We start from the raw sequence: 20,178 nt of genomic DNA, 5'->3' as shown, positions 1-20,178 counted from the left end.
ACTTTCAAGAATTCTGGATGAAAAAAACAGAGCTCAATAGAAAATTTGACATTCTGATACAAGAAGCAAGAGAAGCACGAGAAGGTAACCAAGGAAAAGAAATCATAAGGAACTTATCAAAGTTGAACTATTTACATTCCTACATGAAAAAACGATAATTGTAACTTATGAAACTTTTCTCAGTATGAGAATAGTTGAAGGGAATATAAATGTATATATATGTATACATACATACATATGTTTATATAGGAGAGTATGCAGGTATATGAATACATATGTGAGTGTGTGTATATATGTGTACAGGTATACATAGAGGGCACAGGACCAATTTAATAGGAAGGGATGATACTTAAAAGGTGAAATTAAGAGGTGAGAGGGGAATATAATGAGAGGAGATGGGGAAGAGACAGAATAGGGTAAATTATCTCATACAGAAGAGGCAAGGGAAAATGGTTACAATGGAGGGGAAGAACAGGAAGGCAAAAGGGAATGGGTCAACCTTACTCTCATTGAACTTGGCTTAGGGAGGGAATGAAATACACACTAAATAGGGTATCTTGTTCTAGAGGAGAGTAGAGGGGTAAGGGATGAGAGGGGGGATGATGGAGGGAAGGGGAGATTGGGGGGGAGGGAAGTTGGAAGGACACACTTTTGAAAAGGGACACGGTCAAAGTAGAGAATAGAACAAGTAGGAGAGGGATAGGATGGAGGGAAATATAGTCAATCTTTTACAATATATCCACTATGGAAATGTTTTGCGTAGCTACATGTGTACAACGTATATTGAATTGCTTCTTCCCAGTAAGGTGTGTGATGAGGGAGGAAGGGAAAGAATGTGGAATCTAAAGTTTAAAAATCAAATGTTTGAGGGAGGCTAGATGTTGCAGTGAATAGAGCACTAGCCCTGAAGTCAGGAGGACCTGAGTTCAAATGTGGTCTCAAACACTTAACACAAAAACTAGCCATGTGACCTTGGGCAAGTCACTTAACCCCAATTGCCCCCAAAGAAGCAAAAAAAAAAAAAATCAAATGTTTAAAATATATATAATAATTTTTTACATGCAACTGGGAAATAAGGTATACAAGCACTGGGGTATAGAGATCCATCTTGCCCTACTGGAAAGTTGGAAGAGGAACGGGGGAGGATATAGGAGATAGCAGATTGGGGGAGGGGGTATACAGTGGGATTGCTGTTTTGGGGTGGTGGGTAGAGAAATACGGGGAGAAAATTGGTAACTCAAAATCTTGTGGAATGAATGATGTAAACTAAAAATAAACATAAAATTTAATTTAAAAAAAAGTAGTGGGACTGAGCATGCTATGTGCAGACTACAATTGGGAACCAGCCCTAACTATGTGCATTGGAAAGGTAAATGCTGGAGTATGAAAGACAGAAAACTAGGCCAGTTACTGTGAAGTCTTTGGATAACAAGCTAAAGAATTTAGACTGGGGCAGCTAAAGTGGTGCAGTGAATAGAGCACTGGCCCTGGAATCAGGAGGACATGAGTTCAAATCCGGCCTCAGATACTTAACACTTACTGGCCATGTGACCTTGGGCAAGTCACTTAACCCCAATTGCGTTGCTTTCCCTCCTACCCCCCCAAAAAAGCAAAAACAAGAATTTAGATTTTTTTTTCTTAATCAACGGGGAACTAGTGGAGGCTCTTGATCAGGAAAATGACATGATCATAGATCTATACTCTATACTAGCAGTGGTGTGTATGAGAGATGTGGTGGGGGTGTGGAGCGGGCAGTGTGAAGTCTGTAATCCAGATTTAGATTAGGGTGGTAGGTGTAATATATATGGAAGTACAGCTTCTTGGATATCAGTTCCTTTTTAAAGATACCAAGACCTTACGAAACTGGTATTGATGTGAGGAACTATGAAATTTCTGGAAGGTTATAATGGAAGTCAGAGCAACAGGGGCAGAATGATCTTCAGTCAAATCTGTCCTGGGTTGCCCTTCAAGGTCTGAGAACAGATTACCCTCCTGAATGTCCTCACTCTGCTACATTTTTCCCCCTCTTTCTAATACAGGAAGCAATGGGTAGTTAAGTTAGTCAATAAACATTAGGTAATAATGAGACATCATGAGAAAGAAATCTGAAAATTCCTTGCCTTTAGCTAGGAATATCAGGTGAGGGTGGGGAATTCTTATCTTCTCAGAGGGGGGCCTCTATTGAAAACTTTAGATATTTTTCTGGATAATTCTTCAGGAAAAATTGGGGTACATATCCATTCTCTACTGAAAAGATAAAGCTCTTGTGAGTAGTTTCTGAGAACCAGAGCAGAACCTCTAGGCTTTCACTGAGTAATAAATACCAATTATATAGTCTTCCCAAAATAGGAAGTATGAGGGTAGTAACTTTACTATAGTCTAATAACCTTTTCCTTCCCCCAGAGTAAACAGGAAGTAGGAAGACACACATACCTGACATAGAGAGAAATTGGCACCACAGTGTTGAGAATGATGATGTATGACCAGAATGTGAGGAAGGTAGAAATACTTGGGGAGTTGACTCCCTCTTCCCAAGGCAGATAGATCTGGAAGTAATAACCATTCTTGGTCTGCCAAATTCCATGCCCAACTATCAGGATGAAACACATGCCAGCTAAGAACAGGAAAATCTGTAAATTATTAAAACAAAGATTCAAAACCCCTTACTTTAGCATTCCCAGACTATCTCCTGAATGACTTCTGTTTAGGAGATTTCTCCCTTCACTGCCAGAATCAGGGATAAAGGACCATGCAGGGCCATTGCAATGAGACTATTGGCACAAAAAGCCACTTGCTACAGGGACATGATAAGAGCATTTCTGGAGTGCTAGTGTTGAGAGATACTTTTTAAAGTTCTACTTGAGGGGCGGCCAGGTAGCACAGCGAGTAAGAGCACTGGCTCCAGTGTCAGGACGACCTGGAGATCGAATCCCGGCCTCAGACACTTAGCACCCACCCAGAAACACCTGGTCGTGTAACCTTGAGCAAGTTACTTAACCCTGATTGCTTAAAAAAAAAAAATAAAGTTCTACTTGAGGTCCTGGAATTTAACCTGCCATCTTCTTAGTTGACAGATATACTACCATTCCATTCACATTCTACCCCTAATCCTATCTAGCCATGCTATGAATGTATACCTTTATAAGGGGAGCTGAGAGAATATAGATAGCTTTGGGAAGCTTATCCTGATAGAGACACAACTCATATCCACAGTGTATATCCTATTGATGGTGGGTCATCTTTACTTGTGAAGTGTGGCACTATGCAGACAGAAAGGTGTAGGACTACCCTGGCCTAGCTAGCAGAACTATGAGAGGCAGTCAGTCCTGAGGAGCTCTTCAAGTTATTTAGTACTGGTAACCTGGGTTTTCTCTGAAGGAGACACTGAACACAAATGTAAAAGGTGAGAGAAAACTTACGGCTGTTCCTCAGAAAGAGGACTAAGAGGTAACTGTTAGAAAGGTTCATTTTGTCTTCATATGGGTGGTAGTTTAGCTGAGAAAATTAGACTAATTGACTTATCTTAATACTGGATGCTTCTTATCTAGCTGCCTAAGTCCAAGATATTTCAGCCTGTCTTCTTTTTCTGGTTACAAACATGGCCAAACTTAGAATTAGAAGATCTAGTGCAAACTACTATCCAATGAAGAAATTCCTTTACAGAATCCCTGCTTCAATCCTTCCTGTGACTTAGGAACTCATAATTTAACCAGGCAGCCCATTTCATTATTGAACAGCTATAATTATTATAAAGTTTTTCCCTGTACACAAATCAAAGTTAGCCTCATGGTCTGATTGTTCAATGCATCCTTACCCTGTTTCTGACTTGGAAGCCCTACAGCATGTCACTGACCCCCAGCATCTCTGTCCTTAACTTGGTATCTCACAACACAAGAAATGGTCACAGAAGAGAGAGTTGGAGATAATTAAATTAAATTAAATTCCAACCTCACCATGTGCTTTCTGCATCTGATAATTCTCTCTAAGACATGGTTCCAAAAATAGGGGGAAAATATAAGGTTGATATTGGGAAGTTTCTGCCTCATCTAGTTTCACAAGCAGAGGGTGCATCACATCAGATTAAACTGAAAATATCACACAGCTGTTATCATTGACAGAGTCACTTTTTGAACATGCACTCATGTATTTGGTCATCTATCACCCATTCAATATTTATGGATAAAAAGTACCATAGGGAATACAAAGGTGAATAATATACAATCCTTAGTTTTGAGGTAAAATAAACAATACATAAATAACTACTGTCAAGTTTCCAACAAGCTTTTAAGAGTTAGCAAGAAATCTTTGTTTTAACAACCAAAGTAGGTGGGGTTACCAGTGCTGCATAAGAACTCAAAAGATGCTCTGGGTACATTCCTGTCAGACTATAATTTACCTCCAGCCTATACATTTGCCACATTGCCTCTAACCCTGCTAAGATCTGCTCTTGTGCTCATCCTTCCTGGCTTTGCTGAACTGTTATTCTTCCTGCCTTTGTCTTAGATGTATGCTTGTGCTGTCCCTCCCTAAGCAGCCCATTTTACCACCTTCTCACCAAAATTGGGTACAGTTGGCTGGCACATTAATTCACCTCAAGGGAGACCTCTGCTGCCCTCTTCTGGCAGCACAGAGATACAAAGGACCTGCTCTTAAACTGCTTTCTGTCAGGACAGAGCTTTACCTCGGTCTATTAACTACAACACAATGAAGTAAATAGTGAGTTCTATAAGAGTACTATTAATAAGATACTCTTTAGAAGGGGAGAGGAATTAATTACGACTTGAACAATCACAGAAGATTTCATGAAGGACATGGCTTTTGACCTAGGTGTTAAAGGATGCATGGATTATAACAGGATTTTAATAGAAATGGGGGTATGTAGGGAACTGGCAATATCAAATGCTGGGAAACAGAAAAGAAGCAAAAGACAGCCCTTGTTCTCAAGGAGTTTGCAATCTAATAGGGGAGAATATGCAAAAAACTACATACAAATAAGTTACAGAATAAACTAGAAAATTCAGCAAAGGAACAGTACTAGAATTAAGAGGCACTGTAAAAGGCTTCCTACAGAAAGTAGGATTTGGCTGGGAGTTGAAGGAAGCCAGAGAAGTCAGAAGGCAGAGATGAAGAAGGAGAACATTCCATGCACAGGGGGCCAATGAAAATGCAGATGGAGTGTCTTCTTCCAAGGAGCAGCAAGAAAGTTTGATGTCACTGGACCCTAGAATATATGGAATTGAGGGGGGGCATGTAAGGTATAAGAAGACAGAAAGGTGAGGGGGGCCAGATGATGAAGGGCTTTGAACATCATACAGAGAACTTCATGTTTGATGTTGGAGGTGATAGAGATCTCGTAGAGTTTACTGAGCAGGGGAGTGACATGGTCAGGCCTGTGCTTTAGAGAGATCACTTTGATAACTAAGTGGAGGATGAACTAGAGTGGGGAGACACTTGTGGCAGGAAGACCAACCACCAAGCTGTTTCAGTCCGTGTGTGTGGTGATGAGAGCCTGCACTGGGGTGGTGGCAGGGTCAGAGGAGAGAAGGCATATGTGAGAGATGTTACAAAAGTAAAAGTGACAGGCCTTGGCAAGTGATTAAATGTGGGAAGTGAGAAAGTGAGGAGTTGAGAATAACACCCAGGTTATGAGCCTGAATGACTGGGAATATGGTGGTGCCTCTGACAGTAATATGGAAGTTTGGAGGCAAGGGGAGGGGAAAGGGTTTAGGGGAAAAGATAATGAATTCAGTTTTGGACAGGTTGATTTTATTTTTTTTTAATATGGTGTTTTTTCCTTCTCCTCAATTATATGTAAAAACAATTTTCTTTTTTTTTTTGGGGGGGGTTAAGTAACTTGCTCAAGGTTACACGGCCAGTTATTTCTGGGTGTGGTGCCGAGTATCTGAGCCCGGATTTGATCCAGGTCATCCCGACACTGGAGCCAGTGCTCTTACTCGCTGAGCCACCTGGCTGTCCCCAAGCAATTGGGGTTAAGTAACTTGCTCAAGGTTACACGGCCAGGTGTTTCTGGGTGGGTGCTAAGTGTCTGAGCCCAGGATTCGATCTCCAGGTCTTCTCAACACTGGAGCCGGTGCTCTTACTCGCTGTGCTACCTGGCCGCCCCTGTAAAAACAATTTTCAACATTCATTTTAAAAAATTTTAAGTTCCAAATTCTCTCCTTCCCTCCCCCTCTTCTCCTTCTCTGAGACAGTAAACAATCTGCTAGAGGTTATACATGTGCAATCACATAAAACATTTTAGTCATTTTGTGGAAGAAAACTAGAACCAAAAAAAAAAAGTGAAAAATAGTATGCTTCAATCTGCATTCATATTCCATTCGTTCGTTCTCTGAAAGTGGACAGCATACACCCCTAGACATTGCTAACTATGGAGAGATATGCCTATAAATTGTTTACATATTTACTGGGGGCTAGTCTCTAAATTCAATTAGGACCAGGACTATCATGAGGGTACCCTGTTGATTCAGTTCCAGAAGAGCCTTAGGGACTTTACATGAGCTTGCCAGGGTGGAAATGGCCATCACGGTGTTTAGACTTAAGCACCTTTACTTCCAGATCAAGCGCTGATTGAACTCAGTGAAGTAAGTTGAACTCCACAGAGAAGCTCAACACCTTGGATCACACCTAATAAGTGCCACATTCTATAGTTTAAATTATCAAAGATGAAAATGTTCTGCCCCTTTTTCCCTGGCAAAAAGGAGCACTGGATGAAGCTGAATTTTTGCTTCACTGGAGACAAATGGGGCAATCAACCAGAGTCTGCCTCAATTAGTGAATAATTTAATTTAGGAGGAAAACTTGCCAGGACTTATGTAGTAGATATCTAATAGACTAGTCTGTCATTTGTAGTATTCACTTGAAACTTGGCACATGCCATCTGGCATTTCTCTTTATCCTTTTAGGTATACATCCTGTCTCTCCAACTAACGCCCAAAGCCTGGGGACTAGGTCTCTTTATTTCTAGTGGTTAAAGTGTCCTAATAATGAAGATCTTTTCCAATGCCAGCCTTGAATAAAGAGCAGTCAGCTGTCAAATTACTGGCAAAGAGGAACAGCTGTGTCTCAAGGCTGCCGGTTTGTGGGCTGGGGACATACCAGAACCCACAGCATCTAGTTATCCCATGGTTTTATTTGGAGACTTCAGAGCTGTTGTAGTTACTCTTGGAGGTTGGAAAGTGATGTAGGTAAAAGAAGAAGATCTAGCATTTGTATGAGGTCCTTGGAAGTCTGAATGTTGGTTCTCTTTGACAGAGGGAACATCAAAATAGTAAAGGAGTGAGTGACCATGGGAGCTCAGAAAGTGAGTGGAGTAACTGAGAGGAGAAGACCATTTGGTGTGTGAAATGGGAGGGATGCTGAGAACCTGGGCAAATGTAGAGCTGGACAGCCCCGACTACATTGATTCCTGATTGAAAGAGTACTGGGCACTAGAAGCTGGGTCCTCATGTCCCCTGCTTCACAGCAGGTATACAAGGCTGGAGCAGCAGTGATGAGAAGCTGGTAATGAAATTTGGTCAACTGTCTGAGTCTGACATTTTCTGAGCACTTTCTAGGCTCTTTTGGAGAAGGAAGCAAGTGGGAAAGACTACGTGCACATGGGGTGTGCATGTGTGATAGCATGTAACAGACCTTTGGACATCTGTAGAAAAGGTTGTGTATTTTTCTAGATTAGGGCAGTGTGAGTCAGTGGAATGAATGCTGCATGTCAAGGACTTCTTGGTTCAGACCTTGACTCTGCTGCTCACTAGCTACTAACCTCTCAGGACTCCAGTTTTCTCATCTGTAAAATGAGGAGGCTGGTTAGATGACTCCAATTTCTTCCAGCTTGTTTAGCACTTTCTCCCAGAGGCTAACCCTGCATGGTGGCAAACCCAGTCCAGAAGGGAGGTGGTAGCCATGAAGAACCACCAGCAGGGTGAGTCCTAGGTTAGTGTTAGTGAAAGAGGCTGGTCATACAAGCTTTGGGAAGGCTGTGGATTCCATGGCACTATGATTCCATGGCTTTAGTGCTCTAGTTCAATACAATTTGAGTCGTCAAGAACATTTCACAGAAGATAAGACAGCTGAATCAGGTCTTAAAAGAAGAAAAAAATTTCAATAAGCAGACTATTGGGGAATTCCAAGCATGGGGGACAGCATGAATAATAATGTGGAGGCAGGAGGGATGGAAGTTTAGAAAATAGTAAGTAGTTTAGTTTAACTACAGCACAGAATCCACAGAGCAGTATGAAATAAGGTTGAAAACATAAATTAGAGCTAAATTGTGGAGGACCCAGAATGCCAGACTTAAGAGTATGAAAGCTGTTTGGGGAGAAATGAAGAAAAACAGGAGATCTTTTTGAGCAGAATACTGATATGGTTAGAGCTGTACATCAGGAAAAGTAAACTGGCAATGTTGTGTAGGATGTATGAGAAAGATTGGATGTAGGAACCCAGTTAAGAGGTTATTGGAACAGTTCAGGGGAAGAGTAATGTGGGCTTCTATAATGAGGAAGTGGCAAGAGAATGACATTGACAGCATTTGGCAATTGCATGTGGAGGATCAAGGCAGGAGAAGAGTTATAGTTAGCCTAAACATTGCACACGTGGGTGAAGGGGAAAATTATGATGCCATTAACAGAAATAGAAGGAACTGGTGTGAAGGTGATAATGATCATTTTGGAATACTAAGCTTGAATTATTAGCATACTCCAGGCAGATATTCTTAGGTGGAGATTTGAGTGTCTAATCTCTTTTCCACATGACAACCCTTCAGATATTTGAAGATGGCTACCATGAACCCCTTGTCCTACCAAGTCTTCTATTTCCAGGTCAAATATCTCTTTTAATTGTTCCTTATATGAAATGGTTCCAGACCCTTGCAGTCCTCCTCTAGATGTAGTCCAACTTGTCAGTCCCTTTTGAGATGTGGCATCCAGAACTGGACACAATCCTCAAGAAAGTATATCATATATGTTGACCGGTTATTAGTCTTGTCATCTGCAAAATTAGGAAACTTGAGTTCCAAGTTTCCTTCCAGATCTCAATCCTTCAAATGCCTTTCTGCCCCACTACTTCAACCCTCCCTCTGCCCTCCAGTGGTCTGTATCCCAGAGGAGGACATTCTCTCCACCAGTGCAGATCAGCAACTCTCCTGCAACCTAGACTCTCAGAGTTTTCTGAAAACACTGAGAGACCTTTGCTCTTCCTGACTCTGAGGTCAGAACTGTATCCCCTGTGCCACACTTGCCTTTCAACCCCCAATGGTAGGAATTTAACAAACATTTCCTGTCAAGAGACACATGGGGGCAAACAGAGGCCTTTCAGATCACTTTCTTGGTAATCATACATCCCTAGGGATGGCACAATGGTGACATAGTTCACATCTTTTTTTCAGCAGCCCACACCTGCTCTCAGGGTCCTTTCCCCAGTCAGGCATCCTATGCTCTCCTAAATAAGGGGGCAGACCTCACAACCAACCAATATTAACTTACTGGGGCATCTCAACCAAGACTATCTACTTTTTACTGGGGAACCAAAGGGCCCCCAATGAAATATTAAGGCCTACAACAGTATAAGGGTTATCTGGTTCCCCTCAGTCACAGCACAGTTAAAGCCAGTTGTTACTTCTCTGACTTGAAGCTCTTTAGCCATCTCCATGGGTCACTCTAACTTCTATCCCATTAAAAAACACTGTCCACACTGCCTGTGTCACTGGGGAATCCAAAAATTCAGTTAATTATAGTAGGTGGCATATGCTATAGAAATGCAATATGTGGTTTAGATAGAACACGCTGTGACATGAAAGTAGCACCAAACAGCAGTCAATTATATGTATTATTAAGTGATGTCAGGCAGGGGGTTACCCACTGCGGCCCAAACAGGCTTGGATCTCAGTAGTGTGAAAGAATTGGATTAATGCCTCTGGTCAGCTGGGGCTATGGAAATGGTGTCTTTCCTTGTCCCCTTAAGAGGTGATATAAGTTGCACAGGATTTTCAAAAACACTTGCTTCTGCTGAGCAAAAAACAAGTCTAGAAAGGAGAGATGCTGCCCCCCCCCAATTCTTTGCAAAGGTGGCACTCCACAGGTGTGAAACATTACATATTATGTCAGATTTTTTCAATGTTTTGATTAGTTTTGTTAAATTAATGAACAACAACAAATAACTAAATCAGAAACATCTATCTGAGTTCAAATTCCACCAAAGAGTCTTCCTGGTTATTTGACCCTGGGCAAGTTACAAGCTTTCTCAGTCTGCTTCCTAGTCTATAAAATAAGGATAATAACTCAGTCAGTTCTGTTATTAGTGTGCCATATGCATTCCTAAAAATATAGAGCTATGAAAAATAATGAAATTTAAAAACCACAAGACCTATGGGAAAGATGGGGTTGGGGCAAAACTCAGAGATTTTGTTAATTACATATAAAAAACAGACTGAAATGTAATGAAAAGGGTAGCACCATTTTTACATGTTAAATAGTTACAAAATACACAAATATTACAATAAATAGTAGCAGTGCTATGTAGGGGAGCTTGGACTGCCCCAAATGCAGGCTGGCAAAGTCGACAACCACAAGAGAGAGGGGAACCTCTTCTGACCATAACTCCAGGATGAGAGGGCTGAACTGAGGTCATGGCAGAAGGTGGGGCTTGGGTCATGGTGAAGGAAGTTCAAGCCAACCTTCCTCTACCTATATCCCCTTCTGTGCCTTAAGACAGACAATAAGTATGGCATATCACTTTGAAAAATGCCTGAAGTCTGCTTGTGGAAGTAGGCATCAGAAGGGCTATAGTTTGGAAATTACTGTGAAGTGGTGCAGTGTTCTGCTGTGTTCTTGTTTCTTAAGGATGAAATTTAAAATAAGCAAACTCAAAATCCATGTTATGCTTAAACTGTTTTCTAAAATATCAATATCACTGAAACAAATTCAAATTTTAAAAAGAAGCATAATAGGAGAACCCCTCACAAGGCTGTTGTGAAGATCAAATGAGGTAATTTATGTAAAGTGCTTTGCAAACCTTAAAGAATTCTCTATAAATGCTTTAACTGTGGTACTAAAGAAGAATTTTGAGAGTCTCTTGGACAGCAAGAATATCAAATCATTCAATACTTAAAAGAAATTAATTCAGGGTATTCACTGGTAGGTCAGATACTGAAGTTGAAGCTTAAATACTTTAGTCACATAATGAGAAGATGGGACTCACTGGAAGACCCTGAAGTTGGGAAAGATTGAAGGCAAAAGGAAAATGGATAGCAGAGGATGAGACAGATAGATAATGGCATGAAATAATAAACATGAACTTGGATAGACTTCGAGAAATAGAAGACAAAAGGGCCTGAAGTGCTACAGTCCATGGGTTCATGAAGTGTCAGACATGACTAAATGACTGAACAACAACAAACAAAAATAAATGCTTGAAATTTTATATCTAACAACTTTTTTTCAACCTTCATCCTTAACTTCTCTGCAGCATTTGACACTGTTGACCACCTTTTTCTTCTGGATAATCTCCTCTGAGTTTTTGTGATACTACTTCTTCCTGGTTCCTTTCCTGTCTTCTTTTCAATTTCCTTTGTTTGATCATAATACATATCTTACCTCTTAACTTTGGCTAGTTCCTAAGGCTCTGTCCTGAGGCCTCTTCTCTTTCTTGATCACTCCATCAATTTCCATGGGCTTAATTATCATTCTATGCAGATGATTCACATATCTATATATTCAGTCCCAGTCTCCCAGTCCCACATCACCAACTTCTTACTGGATTTTTCAAGTTGGATGTCCTGTAGGAATCTCAAATCAACATGTTCCAAACCAGACTCTATCTAATCCTTGAGCTCGGATCTGACCATCTTTTTTTTTTTCAAATACTTTATTAACTTCTGATTTATATCATTCATTTCCGCCAGATTTTGAGTTACAAATTTTGTCCCCATTTTTCCCCTACTCACCGCCCCAAAATAGCAGTCTCACAGGATATCCCCTCCTCCAGTCTGCTCTCTCCCATATTTTCTCCCATACCCCTTTCGACTTTTCCAGTGGATCTCTATGCCCCAGTGCCTGTATATCTTATTTTCCAATTACATGTAAAATAGTATTAATAATAATATATACATATATATTTGAGTATTTGATTTTAAAACTTTCACTTCCAGATTCATTCCCTTCCTCCCTTGTCTCCCACCTTTACTGGAAAGATAAGCAGTTCATTATAGGTTGTACATGTGTGGCTAATGAAAAACAATAACATAGTAGATATATTGTAAAAGACTGACTATATTTCGCTCCTTCCTATCCCGCCTCCCACTTGTTCTATTCTCTACTTTGATCCCATCCCTTTTCAAAAGTGGGTGCTCCCAACTTCCCTCCCCCCCTGCCTGCCCTCCCTTCCACCATCCCCTTCCCCCCCTACTGTCCTGGAGGGTGAGATACCCTATTTAGTGTGTATTTCACTCCCTCCTCAAGCCAAATTCACTGGGAATAAGGTTGACACATTCCCTTTTGCCTTCCTATTCTTCCCCTCCATTGTAACCATTTTCCTTTGCCTCTTCTGTATCAGATAATTTACCCCATTCCGTCTCTCCCCATCTCCTCTCATTATATTCCTCTCTCACCTCTTAATTCCACCTTTTAAGTATCATCCCTTCCTGTTAAATTGGTCCTGTGCCCTCTATGTATACCTGTAAACATATATACACACATTCACATATGTATTCATATGCCCATATACCCTCATATATAGACACACACATACATATATATATATTTCTATTCCCTTCAACTACTGAGAAAAGTTTCATAAGTTGTAATTATTGTTTTTCCATGTAGGAATATTAATAGTTCAACTTTGATAAGTTCCTTATGATTTCTTTTCCCTGTTTACCTTCTCATGCTTCTCTTGCTTCTTGTATCTGAATGTCAAATTTTCTATTCAACTCTGGTTTTTCAGTAAGAATGCTTGAAAGTCCTCTCTTCCACTGAATGGCCATATTTTCCCCTGAAACATGATACTCAGTTTTGCTGGGTAGGTGACTCTTGATTTTAATCCCAGCTCCTTTGCCCTCCCGAATATCATATTCCAAGCCTGGCTAAAATATTCCTAGGAGTTTTCTTTTTGGGATCTTTTTCAGGAGGTGATTGGTGGATTCTTTCAACCTCTATTTTGCCCTCTGGTTATAAAACATCAGGGCAGTTTTCTTTGAGAACTTCCTGGAGGATGATTTCTAGGTTCTTCCTTTGATCATGGCTTTCAGGTAGTCCAATAATTTTTAAATTATCTCTCCTGGATCTATTTTCCAGGTCAGTGGTTTTTCCCATGAGATATTTCACCTTGCCTTCTATTCTTTAATTTGTTTGGATCTGTTTAACAGCATCTTGATTTCTCATAAAGTCATTAGCTTCCATTTGCTCCAATCTAATTCTGAAGCCATGATTCTCCTCATTGAGCTTTTGAGATTCTTTTTCCATCTGGCAAATTTGGCTTTTTAAGGCATTCTTCTCCTCATTGCCTTTTTGAGCTTCTTTTGCCATTTGAGTTAGTCTATTTTTTAAGGTGTTATTTTCCTCAGTCAGGCTGTTGACTCTCATTTCATAATTTTCTTGCATTTTTCTAATTTCTCTTCCCAGTTTTTCCTCCACTTCTCTTATCTGCTTCTTAAGGTCCTCTATGGCCTGTAACCAGCTCGTATTTTCTTTTGAAGCTTTTGGTGCAGGAGTTTTGACTTCACTGTCTTCCTCCTGTTCCATGCTTTGCTCCTTTTTGTCCCCAAAATAGGAGTCTAAAGTTGGAATCTTCTGTATGCTTTGTTTCCTTTGCCTGGTCATGTCGCCCCTCAGTCACTTGACCCCTGGGCTTTTTGCCACAGTAGGACTCTGCCACCAGACAGGGGAGCTTTAGTCCCAAACGCTGGGGTTATCTCAGCTGCCGGAGGTATTAGATGGGTGCCCTCTCTGAGATCTCCACATGCTCTGGCAAGCTGGACACACCCTAGTACCTCCACCCTAGACTACAATCCAGATCCAAGAAAGTTAAAGCAATAGCGATTACCCCTCAGACTGGTGCTTGGTTCCCCTACACTCTGCAGGCCAGGAGCTGAAGCTGCCATGTGGAGCTGGCTGTCTGTGCGTGGCGTCTAAGCCATGCACCCCCATTTACTGGGTCCCAAAGTCCAGACATCACTGACCTCTCACTTTGTCCTTCGCATCTATGTGTTGATAAATCTGGAAATGGCTACAGCTGCTGCTGATCTGGAGCCCCTCTGGCCAGTGGCTGTTCAGGCCTGCCCTGGGGCTAAAGCCTCAGTGTGGGGCTGGGCTCAGATCCCAGAGCACTGCGCTGGCCTGCTGGGCTGTCCTCAGCGGGAGGTCAGCTTTTCTGTGTCATTTTGTGGGTTCTGCAGCTCCAAAGTTTGTTTAGAGTCTCCTTTTACATGGATTAGGGAAAGTGGACGCCAGAGCCCAGCAGAGGTCCTGCTTCTACTCTGCCATCTTGACTTCGCCCCCTTCCCCTCCCCTGCCATCTGACCATCTTACTCCTTTCCTCAATAAATGCCAGTTATAAAATAGAATACCTGTTTGGTTTTTACTACCCTTCACGATCTGGCTCCTACCTACCTTTCCTAGTCTCACAATGCATTACTCACCTTTCACAATCTATGGTGCAGCTAAATTGTCCTGTCTTCACACTGAATGTCCCCCATGGCTGGGATGCTTTCCTTACTTCCTTCAGATTCAATTCAAGCACTACTTTCTACATGAAAACTTTTCTCATTTTTCTGAATGCTAGTGCCCTCCCTCACAAAACTACTTCATATTTGTTTTATATTTATGTTACATATGTATGTGTTGTCTTTCCTGATAGAGTGTAAGCTCCTTAAGAGCAAGGACTATTTTAGCTCTGTGTATCCCAGATCTGTCAAGGATACCACCATTCTTCCAATCACCCTGTTTCACAACCTAGGTGCCATCCTTTGCTCCTCATCCTCTCACCCTATATGTCTAAAGTTACCAGATCTTGTTTCTCACATGTCTTCTTTCCACCCACATGGCTATTACCCTAGTTCAGACTCTTATCACCCATCTCTTGCCTACAAAATCAATCAACAAGCATTTATTAATCACCTACTATATTGCAGCCACTCTGCCAGGGGATAGTAATACAAAGAGAAAATTAAACAGTCCTTGTTTTCAAGGAGCATTCTACTGTTACATTCTATTCCTGTAGACTATGCAATAACATCCTAATTGGTCTCTCTGCCCCAAGTCTTCTCTTTGATTTCCTTTACATAGCTGCTAATGTGATTATAAACTCCACTGGTTCACAATTACCTCTAGAATCAAAGTTTTCTGTTTGGCATTTAGAGCCCTTCACAACCTAGCTCTAACCTACCTTTCTAGGCTTATTATACATTATTCCCCTTCATCAACTCTACAATTCAGTCAAACTGGACTTTTTTCTGTTTCTCAGACACATCACTCCATTCCTGTCTTTGTGCCTTGGCACTTGCTGGAATGCACTCCTTCAACTTCTACATGAGGCTTTTCCTGATCACTCCAGTTGCTACTCCCTTGTCACATAGTATGGCCTTAAAAAATGATTACTGACTGACAGATTGTGGACCCTTTGCTTCTTAGCCTCCAGCTGAAGGAATCCAATAAAATACTCCAGGAAGAGGGTGATGAGTAGGGTGCTGGTAGAAGAAGTAAGAATGTGTGCAGTCCAATGTCCAATTCCAGAGATCCAAGAAAACAACTGGCAAGCAACCTCAAAGTCAAAAGCCAGAAACCCACAAAAGAAATATAACACCTATGTAGTAGGCAGGCTTATCTTTTCCTTTTATCATGACCTCATTTGTTTGTTTGTTTTGGCAAAGACAAAAAATGATTTGCCATTTCCTTCTCCAGCTCATTTTACATATGAGGGAACTAAGGCACACTGTTGAGTTCCCCTAAGGTCACACAGCTTGTTTCTGAGACTGGATTTGAACTTAGGTCTTCCTGACTCCAGGGCTAGATGGTCTAGCCACTCTGTCACCTAGTCAGGTTCCTTTTATGGCAGAACTGTTTTGGCCATCCTTCTTGGACTTACTTCTAACTTTTTCTTTTCCCAGAATCACATTCCTTTTTATATCCTTTATATCCAATCTTATCTTCACATTCTATTGTTTTTGGTGTGACCAGGAATTTTAGAACTGTATGGATTGACATTTTTTTAATTTAGTATTTTATTTTCCCCAATTATGCATAAAAAAATTTTCCCCACTTGTTTTTAAAATCTTGAGTTCCAAATTCTCTCCCTCCTCATTGAGAAGGCAACCAGTTTGATATGTCATACATGTATAGTTACGCAAAGCATATTTTCACATTAATCATGTTGTAAAGGAAAACCATAGACCAAAAAAAAAAAACTCAAGAAAAATAAAGAAAGTAAAAAACTATGCTTTGATGTGTATTCAGATTCCATCAGTTCTTTCTCTGGGGATGGACAGCATTTTTCATCATAAGTCCTTCAGAATTGTCTTAGATTGCTGTATTGCTTAGAATAGCTATGTCATTCACAGCTGATCATCTTACAATATTGTTGTTACTGTCTACAATGTGCTCCTGGTTCTATTCATTTCACTTTGTATCAATTCATGTAAACCTTTTCAGGTTTTTCTGAGCATCCTGCTCATCATTTCTTTTAGCATAATAGTATTCCATTACAATCAGATACCACAAAACTTATGCAGTCATTCCCTAGCTGATAGGCATCCCATCAATTTCCAATCCTTTGCCATCAGAAAAGATCTGCTATAAATAGTTTTATACATATAGGCCCTTTTCCATTTTGTTTTTATCTCTTTTGGGATACAGACCCAGTAGTGGTATTGCTGGGTCAAAGGGTATGCATGGTTTTATAGACCTTTGGGTATAGTTCCAAATTGCTCTACCTAATGATTGAATCAGTTTACAACTCCACTAACAGTAATTAGTGTTTTAATTTTCCCACATCACCTCCAACATTTGTCATTTTCCTTTTCCATCCTATTAGCCAATCTAATGGTATGAGGTAGAACCTCAGAATTGTTTTAATTTGCATTTCTCCAATCATTAGTGATTTAGAATATTTTTTCATATTGCTATAAATAACTTTGGTTAATTCATAGGAAAAGTGACTTCATATCTTTTGATCATTTATCAATCAGGAAATGGCTCTTATTTTGGTAAGTTTGTCTCAGTTCTCTGTTAAACTTGCACAATTTGTAAACTTCTTTGGGTCACAGACAGGTTAGACTATAGACAGACTGATGATGATTTATTGCTGAGGGTCATGTGACAAACAGGAGAATGCACAGTTGCAACCCTACATTTTTTGCTGGGCCCCCGAAATGCTTTGGTGGTAGACTGTCTGTTGTGCAGGACTGCTCTATATATTTCAGAAATAAGGCCTTTATCAGAGAAATATGCTTAAAAATTTTTTGCCCTCCATCCTATTCTCCCCACTTATTCTATTCTCTTTCTTCTTTCACCCTGTTCCTCCTAAGAAGTGTTTTGCTTCTGATTACTGCCTCCCCAATCTGACTTCCCTTCTATTAGCACCCCCACCCCTTCTCTTATTCCCTTCTCCTTCTTTTCCTATAGGATAAGACAGATTTCTATACCCAATTGAGTGTGTATGTTATTGCCTCTTCAAGCCAATTCAGATGAGAGTAAGGTTCTAGTATTCCCTGTCACATTCCCCATCTGTTAAAGTTCTTTTGTGACTCTTTTATATGAGATAATTTACCCCATTTTAACTCTTCCTTTCCCTTTCTCTCAGTGCATTCCTTTCTCCCCCCCCCTTAATTTTATTTTTTAATGTATCATCTCATCATATTCAATTCATTCCTGTGCCATCTGTCTATATTCCTTCTATCTGCCCTAATAATGAGAAAGTTCTTATGAGTTAAAAGTATCATCTTCTCATGTAGGAATGTAAACAATTTAATCTTATTAAATCCCGTATGATTTCTATTTCCTGTTTACCTTTTTATGCTTCTCTTGAGTCTTGTATCTGAAAGTCAAATTTTCTATTCAACTCTGGTCTTTTCATCAGGAATGCTTGAAAGTTCTCTGTTCGTTGGATATCCCCTTTTTTTTTCTACCTGAAGGATTATTATACTTGGTTTTGCTGGGTAGGTGATTCTTTGTTGTAATCCTAGCTCTTTTGCCCTCCAGGATATCATATTCCAAACCCTCTAATATTTTAGTGTGGAAGCTACTAAATGTTGTATCATCTTGACTGTGGCTCCATGATACTTAAATCATTTCTTTCTGGCTGCTTGCAATATTTTCTCCTTGACCTGGGAGCTCTGGAATTTGGTTATAATATTCCTGGGAGTTTTCATTTGGGGATCTCTTTCAGGAAGTAATTGGTTGATTCTTTCAATTTCTATTTTACCCTCTGGTTCCAGAATATCAGGGCAGTTTTCCTTGATAATTTCTTGAAAGATGATGTCTAGGCTCTTTTTTTGATCATGGCTTTCAGGTAGTCCATTAATTCTTAAATGATCTCTTCTGGATCTATTCTCCAGGTCAGTTGTTTTTCCAGTGAGATATTTCATATTGTCTTCTATTTGTTTTCATTCTTTGGACTCTTGTTTTGTTTCTTAATTTCTCATGGAGTCATTAGTTTACACTCGCTCAATTCTAATTTTTAAGGAATTATTTTCTTCAATGAGCTTTTTATCTCCTTTTCCATTTGGTCAATTTTGCTTTTCAAGGTGTTCTTCTCTTGAATGAATTTTTGTTCCTCTTTTTCCATTTGGCTAATTATGCTTTTCAAAGCCCTCTTCTCCTCATTGGGTTTTTGTGCTTCTTTTGCCATTTGGTCTATTCAGTATTTTTTGTGCTTCCTTTACCAAGCTGTTGCCTCATTTTTCATGATTTTTCCTGCATCACTCTCATTCTCTCCCCAATTTTTCTTCTACCTCTCTTTATTTTTAAAATTCTTTTTGAGTTCTTCCATGTCCTGAGACTAATACATATTTTTCTTTGAGGCTTTGGATGTAGGAGTTTTGATTTTGTTGTCTTCTGAGCATATGTTGTCACATAGTAACTTGCTAGAGTCAGAATTTTTTTCTGTTGTTTGCTCATTTTTCCAGACTATTTCTTGACTTTTAATCCTTTGCTAAAGTGGGACTCTGCTTCCAGGGTGGAGGGTGCACTGTCCCAAACTTCAGGGGTTTTGTGCAGATATTTTCAGAGCTACTTCTAGGGACTTGTAAGTTTTCAGTTCTTCAGAAATGGTATGATCTAAGAAGAGGTGTGTTTACTACTCTCCTGGCTTGTCCTCTAGTCTGTGAGTGACCACAAGCACTCTTTTCTGCCCTGAAACTGTTACAAGAGTTTCTGTTCCACTGTTGGTGTGCTACTGCTTGCTCCTCCTTGCCCAGGTACTGCCCCCAAGGACTGGGAACTGGATCCAAATATGGGCAAAGCAACAGAGTCCTCCTTTAGTGCTAGCAAAGAGACCCTTACAATCTCCTGCTAACCAGTTGTTTGACTCCCTTACCATATGCAGGCTGAGAACTCTGGAAACAGAGTGGCTGCTGCTGCTGATTCAATCACTCCCCAAGACCTTCTCTTGGTTTGCTGGGGCCTGGTCTGCACTGGTGCAGCCTGAACTAAACTGTACTCCATTCTCACCCTACTGTGACAAACCTTTCCTGTCAACCTTCTAAAGTTGTCTTTGGATGGAAAATTATTTTACCCTGTCCTTTTGTGGGTTCTGCTGCTCCAGAATTTGTTTTGAGGCATTACTTAAAATTATTCAGAGGGTTTTTTTTTTTTTAAGCAATCGGGGTTAAGTAACTTGCTCAAGGTTACACGGCCAGTTATTTCTGGGTGTGGTGCTGAGTATCTGAGCCCGGATTTGATCCAGGTCATCCCAACACTGGAGCTGGTGCTCTTACTCGCTGAGCCACCTGGCTGCCCCTAAGTAATTGGGGTTAAGTAACTTGCTCAAGGTTACACGGCCAGGTATTTCTGGGTGGGTGCTAAGTGTCTGAGGCCGGGATTCGATCTCCAGGTCATCCCAACACTGGAGCTGGTGCTCTTACTCACTGAGCCACCTGGCTGCCCTCAGAGGATTTTTAGAGAGAACTCTGGTAACTCCCTGACTCTTCTCTGCTCCCTGGATCGACATTTAAGTGAT

At 40.5% G+C, this 20,178-nt stretch overlaps 2 protein-coding genes across 2 annotated transcripts in view; both read right to left on the bottom strand.

Moving 5' to 3' along the window:
- The window catches only part of RUSC2 (RUN and SH3 domain containing 2), a 445,432-nt gene that overhangs the window by 162,385 nt on the left and 262,869 nt on the right, over positions 1–20,178 (bottom strand). The gene's annotated exons all lie outside the window — the stretch shown is intronic.
- LOC138162689 (phospholipid-transporting ATPase FetA-like) overlaps positions 1–20,178 on the bottom strand; it is a 144,052-nt gene that overhangs the window by 45,746 nt on the left and 78,128 nt on the right. The window contains exon 13 of the mRNA XM_069090062.1: positions 2,434–2,630. Within this exon, the coding sequence (XP_068946163.1) occupies positions 2,434–2,630 (197 nt within the window). The remainder of the gene's footprint in view (positions 1–2,433; positions 2,631–20,178) is intronic.

The sequence above is a fragment of the Petaurus breviceps genome, unplaced genomic scaffold (assembly GCF_028583685.1).
Source record: "Petaurus breviceps papuanus isolate PSGF00001 unplaced genomic scaffold, PetGlider_PUasm1.0 120, whole genome shotgun sequence".
Lineage (NCBI taxonomy): Eukaryota > Metazoa > Chordata > Mammalia > Diprotodontia > Petauridae > Petaurus > Petaurus breviceps.
This window is presented reverse-complemented; position numbering and strand designations above follow the sequence as displayed.